General features: G+C 39.6%; 4 protein-coding genes across 4 annotated transcripts in view; 1 reads left to right on the forward strand and 3 right to left on the reverse strand.

Annotated features, from left to right (window-relative positions):
* LOC145491062 (uncharacterized) overlaps nucleotides 1–14,035 on the reverse strand; it is a 57,934-nt gene extending 43,899 nt beyond the window's left edge. Inside the window, exon 1 of the mRNA XM_081470207.1 lies at nucleotides 14,012–14,035. The gene's annotated coding sequence lies outside the window, so the exon portion shown is untranslated. The remainder of the gene's footprint in view (nucleotides 1–14,011) is intronic.
* LOC145491011 (uncharacterized) lies at nucleotides 556–2,867 on the reverse strand. The gene has a single exon (XM_081470141.1). It carries the CDS (start codon nucleotides 2,628–2,630, stop codon nucleotides 1,008–1,010), a length of 1,623 nt encoding a protein of 540 aa, XP_081326267.1. The 5' UTR covers nucleotides 2,631–2,867; the 3' UTR covers nucleotides 556–1,007.
* On the forward strand, nucleotides 9,904–14,787 carry LOC145491063 (protein ecdysoneless homolog). Its single transcript, XM_081470208.1, has 4 exons — nucleotides 9,904–9,918; nucleotides 10,263–10,330; nucleotides 12,031–12,917; nucleotides 13,999–14,787. Exons 3-4 carry the CDS (start codon nucleotides 12,849–12,851, stop codon nucleotides 14,221–14,223), a joined length of 294 nt encoding a protein of 97 aa, XP_081326334.1. The 5' UTR covers nucleotides 9,904–9,918; nucleotides 10,263–10,330; nucleotides 12,031–12,848; the 3' UTR covers nucleotides 14,224–14,787.
* Nucleotides 14,788–17,288: 2,501 nt separating this feature from the next.
* On the reverse strand, nucleotides 17,289–19,126 carry LOC145490268 (uncharacterized). Its single transcript, XM_081469394.1, has one exon. It carries the CDS (start codon nucleotides 19,051–19,053, stop codon nucleotides 17,431–17,433), a length of 1,623 nt encoding a protein of 540 aa, XP_081325520.1. The 5' UTR covers nucleotides 19,054–19,126; the 3' UTR covers nucleotides 17,289–17,430.
* Nucleotides 19,127–20,911: the final 1,785 nt, after the last annotated feature.

The following is a 20,911-nucleotide window of genomic DNA, read 5'->3' on the forward strand; positions in this document are numbered from 1 at the left end:
TGATAAGGTAGCTTTAAGAGAGGAACGCGAAGATTCATAGGACTGCTTGTAGTTGCGTCGAGAGAAAGCCTTTTGCTTCAGTTCATAACTCAACAGTTCCTCCTTGAAACGGCGACAAGCTCGCGTGTCTTGAAATTCCCGTTGACTAAGCTTGAAATTGAGAAATTTAGGGAAAATGTGGAACAGTTTACATTTCTGTAAGAACCCAATGTCCAGTGTTACCTTGTTGAAGCGTGAGAGATCTTTCTCATAATCTCTGACGATTTTTAACGTCTCATGGCCATACCGCTCATAGACCAAATCGTAAACACTCTTTTTCCTTGGCCATCGTAGCTTTAGAAGAAACAAAACACAAACCGCGGTGATAAACCCTACCCATTAATCTATTTCTAATCTCCTGTCAGATGCATAACTCATTTTACTTTTAATATACCACATGCCTTTGGTCTGTTTTTTATGTTTCTGTACTACAACCTCAAGCTGTAATGATAACTAGCTATTTTTCTTCTCAGTTTTTTTTTTCTTTGCCCCTTGTCGTCACTGTATTTGTTAGTAATGTAAGTCGTTTAGTCATTGTAATTCAAATAGTGTAAATAATTAGAGCAATATGATGTAAATAGAGTTAGTATTGTAAGTAAGCATTGGTTTCCCTTGTGTTATTGCAAATTAAAAAATATATATATTTAAAGTGTTTTTTAAGCATTATTTGTTGGCAAAAAAGGAAATTTAGCTTCAAGCGACTGGGAGTATTTCTGTTCCCCTCCCCCCACCCCATGGTGGCTGAACTCAGTATTTTTTCTTCACCTTTAATTTTTATGTTATAAAATGTTTCAACGGGGAAGGCCTCCCCCTATTTAAGGCAGGCAATTTTTAAAACGCAAAATTAATTTCGGCATCAATAAAGTGGTCAGATGAAATTCACGTGTTTCAGTTAAGACTTAACTCAAATGTATTGTACTGTATTGTGCTGCGCTATACGGAGGTTTTTTTCTAGCGTTTTGCTAACTTCAACTAAAAGGCACTGTACAAGTCTGATTTGAGAACTTGTGAAAGCGATCGTGTACAATTGGTAAAAGGTGTCTGGTACTCCATAACGCTACTATAGCAGCAATAACAGTTGCTGTTAAAAAGTGTCTTTTCCATCGTCTTTGCCAAACAGCCATGACAGCTATATTCTGATAGCGAGTCGCGATCGCTAGAGAGACGCTGGTAAAAAACCACTCGATCACCAGTTGAACTGAAGTTGTGATAACAAAAGACTGTAGCAGCTCTGAAAGGGAATCGTCTTTTAAGTATATATATTGATACAAGTACAGTAATCCGTTAACAGACACTATAGCAGTTGATTCATACAGCATGCTCATGATAGCGATATCAGCCATCAGTCTCTCACGGCGAGGAGTACGAAAACTTCCCCAAGGAGCTGATGTTCTTTTGCAAATCACATGACAAATGTTATCAATGACAACCATAGTGCTTCGCTCTATGACTTCTACACCGCCGTGAATTATTCCAAGAACACCAATAGATTGTAAACTGCCAAGATCCGCTTGTAAAACTCTAAAAAGAACCGCTGAGCAATAATACAGCGGTGTTAGTAACACATAGGAATATCCCGGATGAATACATTTCGAGCATAACCGTTGAGCACAAATTCGCGCAAGTACTTTGAGAAAGACGCCAATGAGAGGAGAGAAAAGTGCGATTAGAAGTTTACCATCCTTGCCTTGTTTGTTGTACGCTGGGTAAATAATAAAACCCACAGGAACTGCAAGAATTATTACAGAAAAGGGGGGAACTGTCATTTGAAAGAAAAACTTGACGCGACTTCTCCTTGTCCGTCGTATACAGAAGTGATTCGTTACAAAATAAACTTGCAAACATACACTGATGACAGTAATAACGTTGTCTGGAATCAGTTGTAAAGAAGATGGCTTAGAATGAGATATTCCCAGGGCTTGTAGAGTTATGAGATAAAATGTTTCCAAAGAAGATACAAAACAGCAAACCAAGAAGACTTTCCTTTTCACGCCCAATAACTGATATGGACGGAAAAGAAGTAGCATGGTCAAAAAACCCGAAAGTTGTAAAATAGCGGCACGAATCACAAGCGAAATTGATCTCATCCATTGTACTTTTAATGGAATGGACTTCTTTGGATGAAATTCACAGTTGTTTACAGTTTTGTTACATAAGTAGAAGAACAACATGTATACTGAACCTATAGTGGTGGCCGTTAGTAGTGAAATCAAAGCTCCAATGTACATTGATTTACAAACTGTACGGAGAGCGGATGGTCTGAGTCGCTTCCAAGCCATTGCTCTATCTTCATCTTGTTGATCTTCCTCCGTTTCTTTGTTTTCCTCCGGCAAACACGCGTTTATAACCTTTACATCTGGGTGGTTAGACGCTAGATAATCCAAGCTTGTGGCTTCTCTGTCGCTGTATTCTTGATAAATAAGCTCGTCAACAGGATGATAATACCATTCTCGACCTGTGCTTTGTAGAGGATCGTAGCCAAAAGACTCTGCTGTGTATTCAGGTTCTTGTGGGTTGTAGTGCTCTGTGACTCCTCGTGTAAAACTGAACACGATATGACCAAACACCTCTAACAGCGTACTGCTACTCATTATTGCTAGGAGATTGAAATAAATAGTTTTGGATTTCCTAAAAAAAACTAAACTGTGATATTAACGATGAGTTACAGAGTTTAAGAACGTGTGGTGTTGTTTGGTATTGTGTGCTGCAAAGGCGTCTTTTAAATCAATTGTGGCACGAAAAGTTTTTATCTTTTTGCTTACGAACCTTGAAATATTTATTTTTGCTTCGTTTCTAACCAAACACGTAGGGCCAAACCACCCCGCTAATGTTTCATGAAAGCTATATTTGCTTGGTTTATATATTTCTGAACAAGTTTGGCAGATGAGCTTTCTTTGTTCTCCAGTTTATTTTAATTTGGAAGTTGTGACAAAATGTCAGATTATTACGTCATAATTGATGACGTCACCAAAACGTGCTATAATTTTTTGTAAAATCTGATAAAAAGATTATGTCATTGGAAAGGCCTTGACTTTAGGAGTAAAATGCCGGAAACCGTTTTTTGCTGTGATGATTATTTTTTGAGATATGGTAAGTTAAATATTTTTTTGCTGTTCCCCCCGGAATTTGCTTAACCATACTGTCCTTCTTAAGTCAGTCTCTCTGGTTTATTTTTTTCAGTTTTATTCCAGGAAGGCTAATAATCTAGAAAAATAGAAAGCTTGATGTTGTCAAAAATCGTATGGTTTTAGAAATTTGATTTTCGGCTTTGTTAGGATGGTATTAACAGTAAAAAAACGGGTGACGTCATAGGTTATGACGTAACAAAACTAGTTTTAACGCAATAACACTAGAAGGATATTTTTTATTCCGATTTTCTTCTTTATTTTTGCTTTAGTCATCTGGCACATCACATGTGCAACATAGCCGCATTTGATGGAACAAAATTACGGCTCCAATTTGAGGATTTTTCTCAAGGGGGGGACCCCATATTTTGCAGAGTTATTTTTCATATTTAAAAATGCCATATTTTATTTAATTTTTGTGATATGGAAAAATTCTTTTCAGGTTTCAACTCCCCTTGATGTCCTCTTTCGAACACGTTGTAAAACATATGCATATTAAAAACTTCAAAAGTGGCAAAAAACATGACGTCATCACTGTGACGTCACAACTTTGACATTTACTGACATTTTTCAAGTAAATATAATTGGCAATAGGTCTCCTGCTCATCTGCCAAGTTTGGTGTAGAAAGAGTCAATACTTTTTAAGTAATGCGAAATAATGTGAAATACCCAAGAACTGACGAAACATTTAGAGGGTGGTTTGGCCCCTACGTGAAACGTGATTCTTTCGCTAGGAATGCAGCCAAAACTTTTTTACAAGCCAACAAACGTTTTAGCAGTTCTCTGTGCGTCGATAGCGCCTTGTAAACGTAAACTAAGGCCATGTCCTATGTTAGCGTTAGGGTTAGGAAATAACGACTACGAAAGATACTAAGGAAATAAGTTGATAGTAAAGTTTCCAGAAGATTTCGGAATCATTGTAAACGGATTCTTTAGTTTAAAAGCGTGAGGCCAAAATGTCTGGATCTCGGCCAAGACGTTGCACCGACGCTGTTCGGGCCCATAAAGACAGAAATGAAAAACTAGAACAATATCCAGTCATCTTGACCAAACAAGCTTGGTCAATAAGGGATTTATTATGTGGCATAAAAAAAACACGTGCAAGATAGAGCCATATTGCTCATTCGGGAAGGTAGCCTCATAATAATGGCTAGCTTTGTTTCTGTTGATAAACCAGCAAAAAAAGTTGATTAGCCTGACAATGGCTTATGCTCATTTTTATGCGCTTCAATCTTTAATGGTTAAAAATATTGGTTTCAGCGTTAGTCTCAACGTTTCTCCTATTCTGGGTTTTAGCTGTTTAGGCTTAAATTTTTAGTCATGTTCGTACGTTCACGTTTCCGTTCGGTTTCAAGATGTGAAAAGAAAAATAGAAGAATGACTTAATTGTGCCGCAATAAATAAATAAGTTTAAATGACTGATAATGTATTACTTTTTGACTTTCTATAGGTGCAAAGAAATGTTCTAGCAAATTTCATAGTTCATGTATAGCTCTGTTATTGGTTGTCTGATAGGGACTCGCTGTCAGCTAGTTTCGAGGAAAGCAAAGGTGGCAGAATTTAACTTTCCAACAGTCTTTTACTGCTTCAACTTTAACGTCGTAGGGGTAATCGTAACATAAATTTTCCTCACAACATCAGTGACAAGTAATAAGAATAAGGAAAATCGTCAACTACAATAACGTCTTGATTAATCACTAAATTCTCACAACTAATGTGACAAGGCATGTATGACGATCAGTCGGGAGATTTGATATTTTGGTATTGAGCTGGATATTTGGCCCGTAACCGAAACAACTTGACTGCTAGCAGACGGCCTTTTCGGTCGTTTATCTTATCGAACAGGCCTGTCCAACGCATACTTAAAAATGGCTGTACGGACGGGGAAACTTTCGATCCGTACTCACTGGAGTTCCTGTTTATGGAGAGAGAAACGAATTGCAAGCAGTGGAGCCTCGAGCACCGCAAGTGAAACAGGAAATAGGACTGAAACAGGATCGTACCTAGAGGCATTGTTCGCAAGCTGTCGCTAGAGGTTGTGTACTTCTGCGTAAACAGTGACAGGATATTACGGAGAAATGAATATCATTTCAAAAATTGTTATTTTGAGCCGTTTTGACGGGGAGTTTAACAGGCTTTTAGTATTCAGTGGCGTCTTTTAGTATTGCAGGAAATTTCTGTTCATTTGCTAGTTATGTTCAAGTGCGCATATCATATTTCTTAGCGTCACCATTGAGACAGCTGAAAGGGCCTTTTATGATGGAGAGTGGGATGACTTTCCATTCGGAACTAACCTTATTTATTTTTTAGTAAAAATAGAGCTGTAACCAGGATAAGACATATTTGAAAAGAAGTGAAAACGTTCTCTGGCTAAAACGATTTAAGAGTCCCTCTCCATAAAAATGGAAAATAACTCGGCAAGGGTCGAAAATTCGATTTCGCTCATATTTTCATGGTAGATAGGCTAGGGCATGACAAAAACTACTGGATAGTTTTTTTGGCAAAATATCCTTTAATTTCAAAGAAATATGCAAATTACCAAATTCCGTTAAAATCGTCATTTAACGCACCATTTTATTACACAAGTTTGAGAGCCTCGCATGCAAAACCACATCATTCTTCCGTCTTTAAAACACTCAAATATTTTTGGGCAATGTTTTAAATGTGTACTGGGTTGATTTTAGGGAATGTTGCGTTGTCTTTTTGGGTGCAAAATAATTAAATTTCGAAGACATGTATTTCATTCACTTAAAAGTACTTCGTGAATATAATTAATTTTCACCATGTGCGAAACCTTCAAATGGATCAAGCTTCTGGTGGTTGAATCGCAGAAGGATGGTCTACAGATTCCTGTAAAAATTTCTCTGGGCAAATGATTGTGGGCGACGCGAGAGCTTTCAAAGTACGTCAAAAATGCAAATATTTGACCATCAGTCGTCAAATTTCAATATACGGGTTAGACGTTTATTTTAGCATGCGCCACATGACTTGACCTATGTTAAGTTGAAATAGAGAGAGAGCTGATAATTTCGAAATTTTCTAACCTCATTTGCTGTAAAAGGCAGGTCCAAAGCCGATTTGACGTGTTTCTAGTCGATCTCTCACCATTCGTCGCTCATAAAGCAGAAGTTTGCTTTTGTTTACATAACGTCCGATGTACATCGCCATCTGTCAACTTATTTAACGGTCGAATACCATGAATCTGTGACCCTCTTTCGATACATATGATCACCACTGCATCTAAGTCAAAAACGGCTAAGTCATTTGTAGATAGTTGCTTGCTTTGCCCTACACCAAACTATTACGTTTGATCATCATGGTTTGATGGGTTGAATCCGCGGTTCCTTGTTCGTCACGCAATGCTGTCATCCCATTTTAGGGGGTAGGGGTAGGACAATTTCTATCCTAATACGTAAGGCTCCGTAAGGCTTGGAATCACTGGGAGCACACAATCCTGTTCAGTAGGAAGAGATTGAATTAGGAAATGGAAAGAATGAATAGTTTACCATTTCCCCTGTTGTTATCTTTTACTCGACCACCGCTACCTACATGCCCTGCGTAATACTGTAACGCTAAACTCATACCTAGGTCTTTTCGCGCTTTCCAATTATTTTTGGTTTACATGTAGTACAGTGGGCTACCCTCCGGGAAATGGGTGGTGACCGCTTAATGGGGCTAGCCGCTTAAATAGAGGTTGGTGTACCTTGAATATTTAATTTTTCACTGTCGGGCTATAAATTTCTTGGTGAACATGGAGTCAATTCAAGACAATCATGATAGACGTGTGTTTGAATTATCACTCGTCATGCACCTTCAATTTCAGACTCCTATCTGCCATCGCCCTTTCCGAAACAAAGTTCTTAAATTTTGGGTGGCCGCTTAATAAGAGTAAAGACAATAATGAAACCCTTATCGGAATGACCAAATGGTGGCCGCGGAGGTAACCGGTCAATAGGTGTTTTATTTACAATATTTTATTGACGATAATTTTGGACTGTATTGACAACAGTCCACCATTTTCTGTTACATGCCAATGCCTCGCCACTAAGCAAACAAAATACGCCAAATAAAACGACATGGCTCACGTAATTACTAATTAAATTTAGTCTGTTTTTCTCACGAATTAGACTCGTTGTGATTTCCTATTTTTATTTCAGCTAGTTCTTGCTTCATTGATCTATAATTTGTTTATGGCGATTTTCTTAAAATTCTAGAGAGTACAGGCACTAGCTTTATCAGCTGTTGTCTGAAACGTCAGAACGTACAACAAACGTGATTTGAACCGACGCCACGTACACTATAGAACACGATTATATAAATGTACACATATTATTACATATATGAATGAACAGATGAACAATGATTAAATTGTTTCACTTATCCTGAGAGTGCTCTATACAAAACAGATCAAAATGTGCAGCATATGCCGTGACAGCATTGCGTGACGAACAAATAACGGCTGTAAGATTGTGCTGCGCCCACACGCTTATCAGCAATGGTCAGCAATCGATCAAACGCAATATTTTGGCGAAGCGTAAAGCAAGCAACTATCTTCAAATGACTTAGCCGTTTTAGACTTAGATGCAGTGATGTTCATAAGCGCAGAAAGATGGTCACAGATTCATAGTATTCGACCAATAATAGGTTGACAGTAGGCGATGTACATCGGACTTTAACCTTGTGTAAACAATAGCAAACTTCTGCTTTATCTGCGACGAATGGTGAGAGATCGACTAGAAACACGTCAAATCGGCTTTGGATCTGCCTTTACCAACAAATAAGGTTAGAACATTTCGAAATTATCAGCTCTGTGTCTATTTCAACTTATTATAGGTCAAGTCGTGTGGCGCATGCTAAAATATACGTCTAGCCCGTAAATTGAAATTTGACGACGGATAGTCAAATATTTGCATTTTGGCGCAACTTTGAAAAGCTCTCGCGTCGCTCACAATCATTTGCCCAAAGAAATTTTTACAGGAATCTGTAGACCATCCTTCTGCGATTCAACCACCAGAAGCTTGATCCATTTGAAGGTTTCGCACATGGTGAAAATTAATTATATTCACGAAGTACTTTTAAGTGAATGAAATACATGTCTTCGAAATTTAATTATTTTGCACCCAAAAAGACAACGCAACATTCCCTAAAATCAACCCAGTACACATTTAAACATTGCCCAAAAATATTTGAGTGTTTTAAAGACGGAAGAATGATGTGGTTTTGCATGCGAGGCTCTCAAACTTGTGTAATAAAATGGTGCGTCAAATGACGATTTTAACGGAATTTGGTAATTTGCATATTTCTTTGAAATAAAAGGATATTTTGCCAAAAAAACTATCCAGTAGTTTTTGTCATGCCCTAGCCTATCTACCATAAGAATATGAGCGAAATCGAATTTTCGACCCTTGCCGCGAAATTAAGAATTTGTCTGATTTTTACAGGCAGGCACTCTTAACAACATAAGCTATTAGTCTTTCACGAATAAAAATGACACATATTTTATTTGTGAAAGGCTGTGGACTGATAGCCGAAAGCTTATGTTTCTAAATCTTTTTATCCAGAAAACGTTTTCACTCCTTTAAAAATGTATTTATCGTTCCCTTAATGTTACTTTGTCTTATGACTGCAGACGATAGCTGGTTAAACTTGACCGACGAGGATGTAGAGAACATGCTATCGAAATACAGCGATCCGAATTCGAAAGAAACTGGCGAGCTCGCGGTTGGAAATACAGCGAAAAGCATTGTAAGTGCTTGCAAAAGTGCACGTTATACAGTGGAATTCGTTTTACCTTATCCCCCATCTCCCGCCTGACACATATATGCCTATCGGCTCTAGGTTCGGGGAGGAAAGTGGACCGGACTTGTGAGAGCGGTGGAAATCGAGCCTCATCGGTTCGAGAGTAAAATAAGAGTTCCCGATATAAGCCCCTCCCTTTGGTCATCGCTTCACACATCAACACCCCCCGGGTATTTGACTAGTTGATGTGTCTTGAGGGTTGGGAGTTTGACGTCCGTGGTTGTTATTAGGAGGGGTCACGGGAAATTTGAAACAGTTGCTGAAGTTAGGAAACCTCAAGGGACCACACCGTCCTTATAACGTTGTGGCTCTAAAAGAAAGATCGTCAAAAGCTTTGTATAACCTTTTAGTATATAATTTTGCTTGTGAAAACTTAATCACTTTTATATTTTAATAATATAGAACCAATACCTGCGACTTTGTGGAAGTAGCAAACGCGTGTTTCAGGGCGATTTCTCTTTTATTTTCCTTTACCAGAGTACATTACTTTCCATTTCTCATTTCTGTTATGAATATCCCGGGGGTAGGGGTTCTTGAATACCACTATGGCCCTGCGGATGGGAATTTGACCAACCAAAAATTCAAAATATCACATACCCCGGGAGAGAAGGGGAATATTTAAGTCTCGAATCGAGCACGACTTATTACCATAATCAAGTTGTTCACGTTGCGGTACACTTCTAATTGTAAAATGTTGATGAATTTTTTAAAGTCACTTTAAAGTGCCTGTCATTCCATGTTCTCAAATTGACGTCTTTCTTTTTACTCAGGAAACCTCGGTAGACTTGGATTCGGTGACACGCAGTTTGAACTCATTCGTAGACAAAGTTTCCAGTTACGAGGGAGCAGAATTCCCACGGTAAACGGATTGTTTCATCATTTTCTCTTATACCTGTTGCCTTCCTCTCCTTCAGCCATGTTCAGTATGTCATGGACCTCGCAGCGCTCAAAAAAAGTGCTTGTGTAGCTCTTTGAAAACTTTTTATTTGTCACCAATTTATGAAATCTTGAAGAATCTCAAGAAAATCATTAAGCGCGGTGGCCTCATGATTAATGCGCTAGACCTGGGTTTGAGTCCTGGCCGGGGACATTGTGTTGTGTTCTTGCATTGGGCAAGACGCTTTACTCTCACAGTGCCTCTCTCCACCCCAGGAATGTGACTGGATAGCGTCTCCTTCGTGGGGAGTAGAGATATTGTAAGTTCGGAAACGTGACATGAGCTCATGTCACGCTCAAGTCACCCTCACGCTCGAGGGTGACATGAACGCGTGCCTGACATTATTGGGTGTTTTATTTCAGGGATTGTCAAGATGAAGAGGTTCATCTTGATGCCGACTCTTTTATGGACACCGTGGGAAGCCTGTTAGGTGAGGCACATTGATGCATCACATACAAGCCGACGAAACAATCATGATTGGAGGGTCCCCAATAGGTTTGGCGGGATGCGGGATTTGGCTCTTTTTCGCCTTGATATTTGGGATTTGAGCTGAAAACAGGGGCGAGAAGCGGGAATTGCAATTACGAGCGGGAGCGGGATTTCGTGTTTTTATGGGGTTGGGATGCGGGATTCGCAAGCGGAAAAGCGCGGGATACAGGATTTCAATTCTTAAGTGACCTCATAAATTGTTATTGACCAGTGTCCCCCGATCCTTTCTAGTTTTTCTAGTCTTTCGACCTTTTCCAGAGCGCTTGGTTTGTTTTGGCCAAGATGGCCACACCGAATGGCCGCGATTGTGATTTACTGAACGTTACGAATTGCGTCACCATATATTATGAAAAGGAACGCCTTCATTCGGAAAAGAAAGTTCTGAGGCCAGATTTCAAGGAAAGCGAAGACGCTGAAAGCTTTGAAAGAGATTGTTCAGTTTGTTTACGGGCCCGGCCAGCTCTTGAATATGGGAGTGAACAATCTTTTTCTTTCACTGCTACTTGAACAAAAGAAAACGAAACAGGCTAAATATAGGAGATAGAGAGACAGTCCTTTCAAACATTTATGCTTGAAAGGGGAGATTATAAGAAGGGGAACAAAAAGACGGAAATATGTTGTCACAAAATGCCACCCGCCAAAAGTGCGCGAAATCTTGCGGACGCCAGAAAACAGCTAACAGCTGATTGGCCAAAATCAAAAGCTGACGTCGTTTCTATACCAAGCAGTAAGTCTTTGAAACGAAACACCATTCGATTCAACAATTTTCGAATTTCTCTTTTTTAGAATTTTCATTACGCGCTTCATGGCACCATTAAAAACCAATCGTACTCTATAATCACTTGCTGAAAGAGAAGTGGAATTGTCCCCAGTTTTCAACAAAGGTTACCTTGCTAGACATCAAGAGTGAGAAGTGTGTGAACTTTCAGGGTGAACTCACGATAAATTTTACTCTTTGTTCGATGCAGCTGCGTAAGTCGATGCCGCACTGTGTTTGTAAGTTACAAAGGTTCCCGTTTCTAACATCTGGTAGTCGCCATGATGTAATGATTAAAGGAGCTACTTCACGGTTTGCGCATCTTGCAAAGTTTAGCTTAAATTTTTCAAGTTCATCGTTTCCTGTATCCGTGTCAATCTTCTCCATCTTTAACCATCCTTGTTCCTTAATGGTTTATTATTACTTCTTTGGTGCTTTTCTATCTTAATAAACTACTATTTTGAGGTTTCCGTCAATTTAAAGGCAATTTTGCACGTGGCCAGAAGAAGACTCAGCTTCTTTAATGGACTGAACTCCGGAACAAGATGTCCAGTTTCAAACGCTGGCCGCTGTGTTACTCCGTCAGTGCCTCACTCCACCCAGGTGTTAAAATCTCTTTGAGCCGGCTGCAAAGCTCTGACTCGCTTCACACTACAGAAACCTAACTTTTGCTACCGTAAATCGAATTCTATTGAGTGCGACCACTGCCTGGTATTTCTCCCTATGAAAAATGACAGGAACGTCGTTACACGTTTTTTGTTTTTTGTTTTTTTTTTTGGCTTCTTGCTCGAGAATCTAGGAGAAAACAAAATATAGTTGTTTGAAGTCTACATGTTTGTATAAGCAATTTGTTAAAGACAACTGTTCAAATCTTTCACTCTCAGGACGTGGAATCCATTAGCGTGACGATGCCAGCGAGTCTGATAGTGACGATGAAGATATGGAGACTTACTCAGGAGAGGAGAATGAAATGAACAAGGTTAGTATCATGAGCATCAAAATTCTTCTTACTTTTCTACAATTTTAGTTTTTTCCTAAGAAGAATTTGGTGTTTTATCATATCATATCTTTAATCGGAGAGCCTGAGACCATGAGCTTTCTCAATCTCATGGTCTACTCTGGCATTTGCTATTGCACAAGTGTAGGTAAGTTAGGAAATTATTATGGTTAGGTAGATAAACGCGGATGCAATCCGAAAGCGACCCCGCATGAATTGAGAGCTAGTGGCTATAGTAATTAAAGTAGAGAGTTTGTGCTTACGCGCAATTCGTCAGATTAATTCATTCCTTCGCGCCGGAAATACTTACAAACGCGGAAGATTTTGACAAGGTGTACACATTAACGGGACCAGGAACAAGTACGGCCTGTTTCTGAGCGTACCCTTACTTGAAATGTGTCTTGAACATTGAATGCGAATAACAACAACTCTCCTGTACATTCAGAACAGTTTTTGTTTGTTTGTTAGTTTGTTTTGATGGTTTTTTTCCCTACCCAACGTGCTTTTAATTACTGTAGAAATATGTGCGATCAAATAACATGTCCGACGTAAATAAGTTACTTCTTATTCATATACCTACCTTTCCTGACTTAAATAGCGATTTTTGTAAGCAGGTTTTCAGCTAACTCGATTGAAGTAAAAAGTGATCTTTCACTGTTGTTAGGGGTTAAAGCAAGTACTTCGTCAAGAGGCAAAGACAAAGAAATGAAGTCGTACATGGATCAAATGGATGAGGAATCAGCGCAGACGTCTATAGGAGAGAGTTTTGGAAAGGTAAATATGTTTTTAATCTCAAGTATTGCTGTTCTTCTGTCTTGTGGACGCGTGAAGCTGACAACTACAGCCGACCCTTACGGAGGCAAACTGTGCAATAAACCTATCAAAACTCGAGGCAAGAACGTGTAGCCGGAGCTGTAGCCAGTGTAAAGCGCGGAAAATGTTGCGCTCGCCACAACTTGATTAGAATTGGTTTGCATCTGATTGGCAATACTTTACTGTGATTTGTTAACATTTTGCTCGGGATTTTTGGACCACTCGTTGATGCCCTGTCCACATTACGCCGGAGGAATTTGAAAACGCAACAATCACCGGTCATTTTGGATTTCGGCCAGGGAAATCACGTGATTATCGTGACGCCATCGTTTTCGAAAAGCTGTGTTTTCAATGTTTTCCATCCACACGAAAACGAAAAGCGGGCGTTTTCAAATTCCTCCGATTCGTAGAGCGTTTTGGAAAAGCTCCGTTTTTGTGACGGATTTGTGTGGACAGTAGGCCTAACCATATAAATGAAGCTGCGTTTTCAAATTTCTCTGGCGTAGTGTGGACGCTGCATGAGATGAGCAAAACAGTACATTTTTAGCTAATGATGAAAGTCAGTGAAAAAAAGGAAGAAATCCGAATAAGAATTAAACAAGTGATTTCTATCATACAGGGCCGGTATGAGTTCAGCTGGTTGAGGGGTTTGGCCACTGGAAGTGGTTGGCAAATGTCAATGAAAGGATGGAAAAGAGGAGTGTTTGTCAGTGACCCTAACGGCTTGATATTAACTCAGTTTGTTGATCATCACAACAGTATTGAAAAGTTCGTGTGGGTTTGAATCCCGTTTGAATCCCATTTGAATCCCGTAACTAAGTTACTTTAGACTGTGAAGAACATTTTCGTTTCAGAACGTTCTTATAGCTGACAAAAATATATATATATATATATATTTTTTTTAGTTCACCGTACACAGTATAAGATGTCGATAAACTGGATTGGCTAGCAATACCGCTTTCATCACTGCATCATTGAAAATTCCTCTTGCAAATTCTGTAAATCATTAGTTAAGTATTCGCTCTGTTTTGTTGTACTTTAGAGAGGGAACCTACCTCAACGAACTGGCCACACCCAAAACAACCTGACAAGTGAATGTCAAGAGGATTCTGCAGAGGATACTCCAGTTGATGTAGACTTCAATCTTGTGAAAAATATCCTGGAATCGTTCTCTACACAGCAAGGACTCGCGGGACCCGCGTCAAATATCCTGAATTCTATGGGAGTGTGGTTGCCGCCTAACACAGACCTAACGGATTCAACTTAGCTAAAGGACAGAACCAGGATTGATTTACCGAAATTATGTTCTCGGTTTGCTATTGAATGCGGACGAGAACGCGGGCTCTAAGCGGAAAGCAGAAACAACGATAACTCGTATGGCTATGTAGCCAGGTGACGCGGGTGACAAGAACAAAATCGAAAAGCCCCGGGAAATCGACACATGCGACACACTTTCAGTTGATCCAGTTCTAGGCGAGTTGGGATAAAAGGAGATCCTCTTACATGACCGCTGTAGTACCCATGTTCCCATAGACTGCAAAACAGTCGTTTTCGGACGTTTTCGGAAGGCGCGAAGCGCCGTAAGCGCGATCCTCGTTCGTTCGTTCGAATATTGACCGTCGCTCGCGTTTGCAAAAAAAACGACAGTTTTGCAGTCTAATGTTCCCATGGATTGCAGATTCCATGTTGCCGCGCGTCTGTTCAGTGATTGATCACAGATGACGTCAAAAAAGTGGCACACAAGGCGGTATCCGAGTGTGTCACTGATGTTCCTACCACACTTTGACATCATCCGTAATCAATTACTGAATAGACACACGGCAACATGTACTTGTTAATAACGTCATCTATGCAATTGATCATTAGCAAGAAGCAATCAAACTGTATTTCACTGTATTTCTTAGTTGTGTAAATCGTGTAACTGTATTTGTTAGTAATGTAAGTCGTTTAGTCATTGTAATTTAAATAGTGTAAATAATTAGAGCAATATAATGTAAATAGAGTTAGTGTTGTAAGTAAGCATTGGTTTCCCTTGTGTTATTGCAAATTAAAAATATATATATATTTAAAGTGTTTTTTAAGCATTATTTGTTGGCAATTTAGCTTCAAGCGACTGGGAGTATTTCTGTTCCCCTCCCCCGACCCCATCCCCCCCCCCCCACCACCCCCGTATCTCCGGATGGGAAACTAGTTTATTATTGAGTCACCTTCCAGCATGAAATTCGCCGGTACCAGGAGCCATAATCGGGGACGGAGACCGTAAGTCTCGGGATTCGCGCGCACCTATGATATGGGACAATTTTTCTATTTTTAGAACAAATTGCGCCATCCTGACGTCATATATCCGCGCGGATTCACGCACATGTCGGGGGCTCTCGCGTGGATGTTGTCACGTTGCGTGATCAAATGGTGAGAGTTGAGAGATGCTCTTGCGTATTTTTCACAGCGATGGCAGGGAATAAGGCAGGGAATACAAACCAGGGCGCTTATATGTAGTTTTATGCTCTGAGCTAACGGAAAAGGTGGGTTTCTCAGAGTCGAAAACAAGACTTCAATCTCGCGCTGGGAATGAAAAATAAGATCTGCTCACGCTAGTTGTGAGCTTACGCGTATGTTTTTGCGTTTGTTCTGTCTTAAGAATATAGCGAGAAAACTCTCTACTCTGGTATCGAGTTAATTTGTGAGTTTCTCAGACAATGGTTCGTCGTAACAAAAACCTGTTTTGATGGTTTCTTATTGTTTCTGCTTGTTTGGTGAGTTTGCAAAAGTTTTTGAAAGGAAAGTCTGACGCGTACAATTAGCTCATTTGCATAGTGCAGCTCGTGCAGTTTCAAGTCCGAGTCGGTGTTTTCAATTGTCAACAAGTCTTGACAAAGATTTCTTTCGTTATCTTTTGTGCTGAGATGCTGTAACAAATTTCACGAACGCAAAAAAGGCTACTAACATCATGTGTGTTTCTTCAACATAAGCATAGTGAAGTTTTACACTGCGAAAATGAAAATAGACAAGGAGTTTTGATAACTCGATCAACCAAATCGAAATCGTTATTCCAAGTTGATTAAAGAAAGCGTCATCGTAACTTTGCTGATTATTTCTGCTTTATTCACATATTTTCAGCTTAGCTTTTAATATGTTCTCAAACATTTATCAATCTTAAACATATTTAAAAACTGTAGAGTTATTGTTTGAGTTCGATGTACGCTTTCACACGAAAGAGCGGCGGAAGTACAATTTGTCATGTTTATTGACTGTACAAAACACGCATCGGCGGGCGCTCTCATTCATCGACAACAGAGAATTTACTGGATTTTTACACGAATAAAACTGAGCAGTATCTACGGACGTAAAGTTATTGGGCCTTGATGAAACATCAAGCGTTGCTTACAATTCAAGCGAAACTCAAACTAGCAATTATTTTGTTTTACTTTTCGGTCGCGATAGACTGACAAATTCCTCGCAAGCGTGTGCAAGAGAAACTAGGAAACTATGAAGTCCTGAAGCTCTGCTATATCTAAATATATCCAGCTAGTTTTTTGCTGTGTAATGGAAAAGCGGTTAACCTTCAACATATGTGAAATTTAAAGTGGAGTAATATACAGCTCATGTAAAAGAAGCATCCGTCGGAACACAACTTGGTCAGCGATATATATAAGCTTACAGCGGAACATACCTAAATTCGACACTGTCTTACTTCACTCAAACTGGAGCAACTTACGACGAAAATACTTAAGCAAAATTCCAACAGACGTAAACGCGTTGAGTTGTGGGCCAAAAACATAAAAAATTTCGGGAATTTCGGACGCCATTTCCCCCGCGCGACATCCGCAAAAATTCTCGCAGCATGTACGCGTGTGTGCCGCAGGCGATGGTGCAATTTGTTCTAAAAATAGAATTATTGTCCCATATCATGGGGACAACCCCAATACTAGAAATGGCGCGCGCTTACGGTCTCCGTCCCCGATTATGGCTCTTGCCGGTACCTATTTATACACCTGGGTGGAGAAAGGCACTGTGAGAGTAGTGTCTTGCCCAAGAACATAACATCAAGACCCTGGCAAGGGCTAGAACCCAGACTGCTGGATTCAGAGTCCAGCGCACTCACCGCTGAGCCACCGCGCCTCCCACAGTTGCTCTTAAAGAAAAATAACATTTATTGCGATTTTAAACTAACCCAGACTGTTGTGGTTGTTTTATATTTGATGTCATTACATTGCTTTAGAGCCTTGATGTTCATCTGATGGTGGCTGAACTCAGTATTTTTTTTCTTCACCTTTAATTTTTATGTTTATAAAATGTTTCAACGGGAAAGGCCTCCCCGTATTTAAGGCAGGCAATTTTTAAAACGCAAAACTAATTTCGGCATCAATAAAGTGGACAGATGAAATTCACATGTTTCAGATAAGACTTAACTCAAATGTATTGTACTGTATTGTGCTGCGCTATACGGAGGTTTTTTTCGAGCGTTTTGCTAACTTCAACTAAAAGGCATTGTACAAGTCTGATTTGAGAACTTGTGAAAGCGATCGTGTACAACTGGTAAAAGGTGTTTGGTACTCCATAACGCTATCATAGCAGCAATAACAGTTGCTGTTAAAAAGTGTCTTTTCCATCGTCTTTGCCAAACAGCCATGACAGCTATATTTTGATAGCGAGTCTCGATCGCTAGAGAGACGCTGGTGAAAAACCACTCGATCACCAGTTGAACTGAGGTTGTGATAGTAAAAGACTGTAGCAGCTCTGAAAGGGAATCGTCTTTTAAGTGTATATATTGATACACGTACAGTAATCCGTTAACAGACACTATAGCAGTTGATTCATACAACATGCTGATGATAGCGATATCAGCCATCAGTCTCTCACGACGAGGAGTACGAAAACTTCCCCAAGGAGCTGATGTTCTTTTGCAAATCACATGACGAATGTGATCAATGACAACCATAGTACTTCGTTCTATGACTTCTGCAGCGCCGTGAATTATTCCAAGAATAGCAATAGATTGCAAACTACCAAGATCCGCTTGTAAAATTCGAAAAAGAACCGCTGAGCAACAATACAGTGGTGTTAACAAGAAATAGGAATATCCCGGATGAATGCATTTCGAGTATAACCGCTGAACACAAACTCGCACGAGTACTTTGAGAAGGACTCCAATGAGAGGAGAGAAAAGTGCGATTAGAAGTTTACCATCCTTACCTTGTTTGTTATACGCTGGGTAAATAATTTCAGTCACAGGAATAGCAAAAATTAAAACAGAAAAGGGACCAGCTGTCATTTGAAGAAAAAACTTGACGTGATTTCTCCTTGTCCGTCGTATACAGAAGTGATTCGTTACAAAATAAACTTTCAAACAATGACCAATTACATTGATAACGTTAACTGGAATCAGTTGTAAAGAAGATGGCTTAGAATGAGATATTCCCAGGACTTGTATAACTATGAAGTAAACTGTTTCCAAACAATATTCAAAACAGCAAACCAAGAAGACTTTCCTTTTCACGCCCATTAACTGATATGGACGAAAAAGAAATAGCATGCCCGTAAAAAACGAAAGCTGTAAAATAGCGCCACGGATCACAAGCGAAATTGATCTCATCCATTGTACATTTAATGGGATGGACTTCTTCGGATAGAATTCACAGTTGTTTACAGTTTTATTACATAAGTATGAGATCAACACGTATACTGAACCTATAGTGGTGGCCGTTAGTAGAGAAATCAAAGCTCCAATGTACATTGATTTACAAACCGTTTGGAGAGCGGATGGTCTGAGTCGCTTCCAAGCCATTGCTCTATCTTCATCTTGTTGATCTTCCTCTGTTTCTTCGTTTTCCTCCGGCAAACACGCGTTTATAACCTTTACATCTGGGTGGTTAGACGCTAGATAGTCCAAGCTTGTGGCTTCTCTGTCGCCGTATTCTTGATAAATAAGCTCGTCAACAGGATGATAATACCATTCTCGACCTGTGCTTTGTAGAGGATCGTAGCCAAAAGACTCTGCCGTGTATTCAGGTTCTTGTGGGTTGTAGTGCTCTGTGACTCCTCGTGTAAAACTGAACACGATATGACCAAACACCTCTATCAGTGTACTGCTACTCATTATTTCTTTGAGGCCTAAACAAATAATTTTAAGCTTTGCTCAAGAAAAGCTGTACTGTGATAGTAACGACGAGTTCCAGATTTTAAGAACGTGATGTTGTTTTGCATTGTGTGCTGCAAAGGCTTCTTTTAAATCAATTGTAGCACGGAAGTTTTCATCTTCTTGCTTACGAACCTTGAAATATTAATTTCCCCTTCGTTTCTAACCAAACGCGATTCTTTTGCTAGAAATGCAAGCAGGACTTTTCTACAAGCCAGCAAACTTTTGAGCAGGTCCTTGTACGTCAATAGCGCCTTGTAAACGGGTTAGGGTTTGGGTTAGGGTCTGGACGACCCAAATAACGACCACAAAAGAGACTAAGAAAATAAGCTGATAATAAAGTTTCCAGAAGAATGCGGAATCATTGTACCAAAATGTCTGGATATTGGCCAAGACGCCGCACCGATCGACGCGTTTCGGGTCCATAAAGAGAGAAATGGAGAACTAGAACAATATCCAGTCATCTTGACAGAACCAGCTTAGTTATAATTAATAAGGGATTCATTACCTGGCATAAAAAATACGGGCAAGATAGAGCTATATTGCCTATTGTCGAAGCTAGCCATATGACAATGGTGCTTATTGTCTCCATCAGGGTAATGCTGCTTTGTTTCTGTTGATAAACCAGCGAAAAATGTTGATTAGCCAAATGTTGAGACTAACGCTGAAACCGATATTTTTAATCATGTTCGTACGTTCACGTTTCCGTTCGGTTTCTACATGTGAAAGGAAAATAGAAGAATGACTTAATTATGCCACAATAATTAATTCAACTTTCCAACAGTCTGTTACTGCTCTAACTTTAACGTCTTATTGTTAATCATAATGTGAATTCTCCCGAACACATTAGTACATTGTCAAGCAGACAAGTAATAAGAATAAGGAAAATCATCGACTACAACAAAGTCTTGATGAATCACTAAATTCTCACTACTAATGTTACAAGAAATGTATGACGATCAATGGGGAGAACTGTTATTTTGATATTGAGCTGGATTATTAGGCTCGTAACCGAAACAACTAGACTGCTAGCAGACGGCCTTTTCGGTCGTTTATCTTGTCGAACGGGCCTGTCCAACGCATACTTGAAAACGGCTGTACGGACGAGGAAACTTTCGATCCCCACTCACTGGAGTTCCTGTTTATGGAGAGAGAAACGAACTGGAAGCATTCTAGCCTCGAGCACCGCAAGTGAACAGGAAATAGGACTGAAACAGGATCGTACCTAGAGGCATTGTTCGCAAGCTGTCCCTAGAGGTTGTGTACTTCTGCGTAAACAGTGACGGGATATTACGGAGAAATGAATATCATTTCAAAAATTGTTATTTTGAGCCGTTTTGACGGGGAGTTTAATGTTAAAGACAGTATTCAGATACGTCTTTTAGTATTCCAAAATGTCTTTTCAGTTGCTTGTTATGCTCATGTTTCTTAGCGTCATCATTGTGACAGACCTGATCACGTGACAGCTTAAAGGGCCTTTCATGAAGGAGACTGGGATGAATTTCCATTCGGTACTAAACTTATTTACTTTTAGTAAAAAATAAAGAGCTATAACCAGGAGAAGACATATTTTTAAAGAAGTGAAAACGTGCTCTGGCTAAAACGATAGCCGAAAGTATTAAAAAATTATTGATTGTTATTGTCTTATGACTGCAGACGATAGCTGGTTAAACTTGACCGACCAGGATTTAGAAGACATGCTATCGAAATACAGCGATCCGAACTCAAGAGAAATTGGCGAGCTCGCGGGTGGAAATACAGCGAAAAGCATTGTAAGTGCTTGCAAAAGTGCACGTTATACAGTGGAATTCGTTTAACC

This window comes from Orbicella franksi, chromosome 6, assembly GCF_964199315.1.
Source record: "Orbicella franksi chromosome 6, jaOrbFran1.1, whole genome shotgun sequence".
Classification (NCBI taxonomy): domain Eukaryota; kingdom Metazoa; phylum Cnidaria; class Anthozoa; order Scleractinia; family Merulinidae; genus Orbicella; species Orbicella franksi.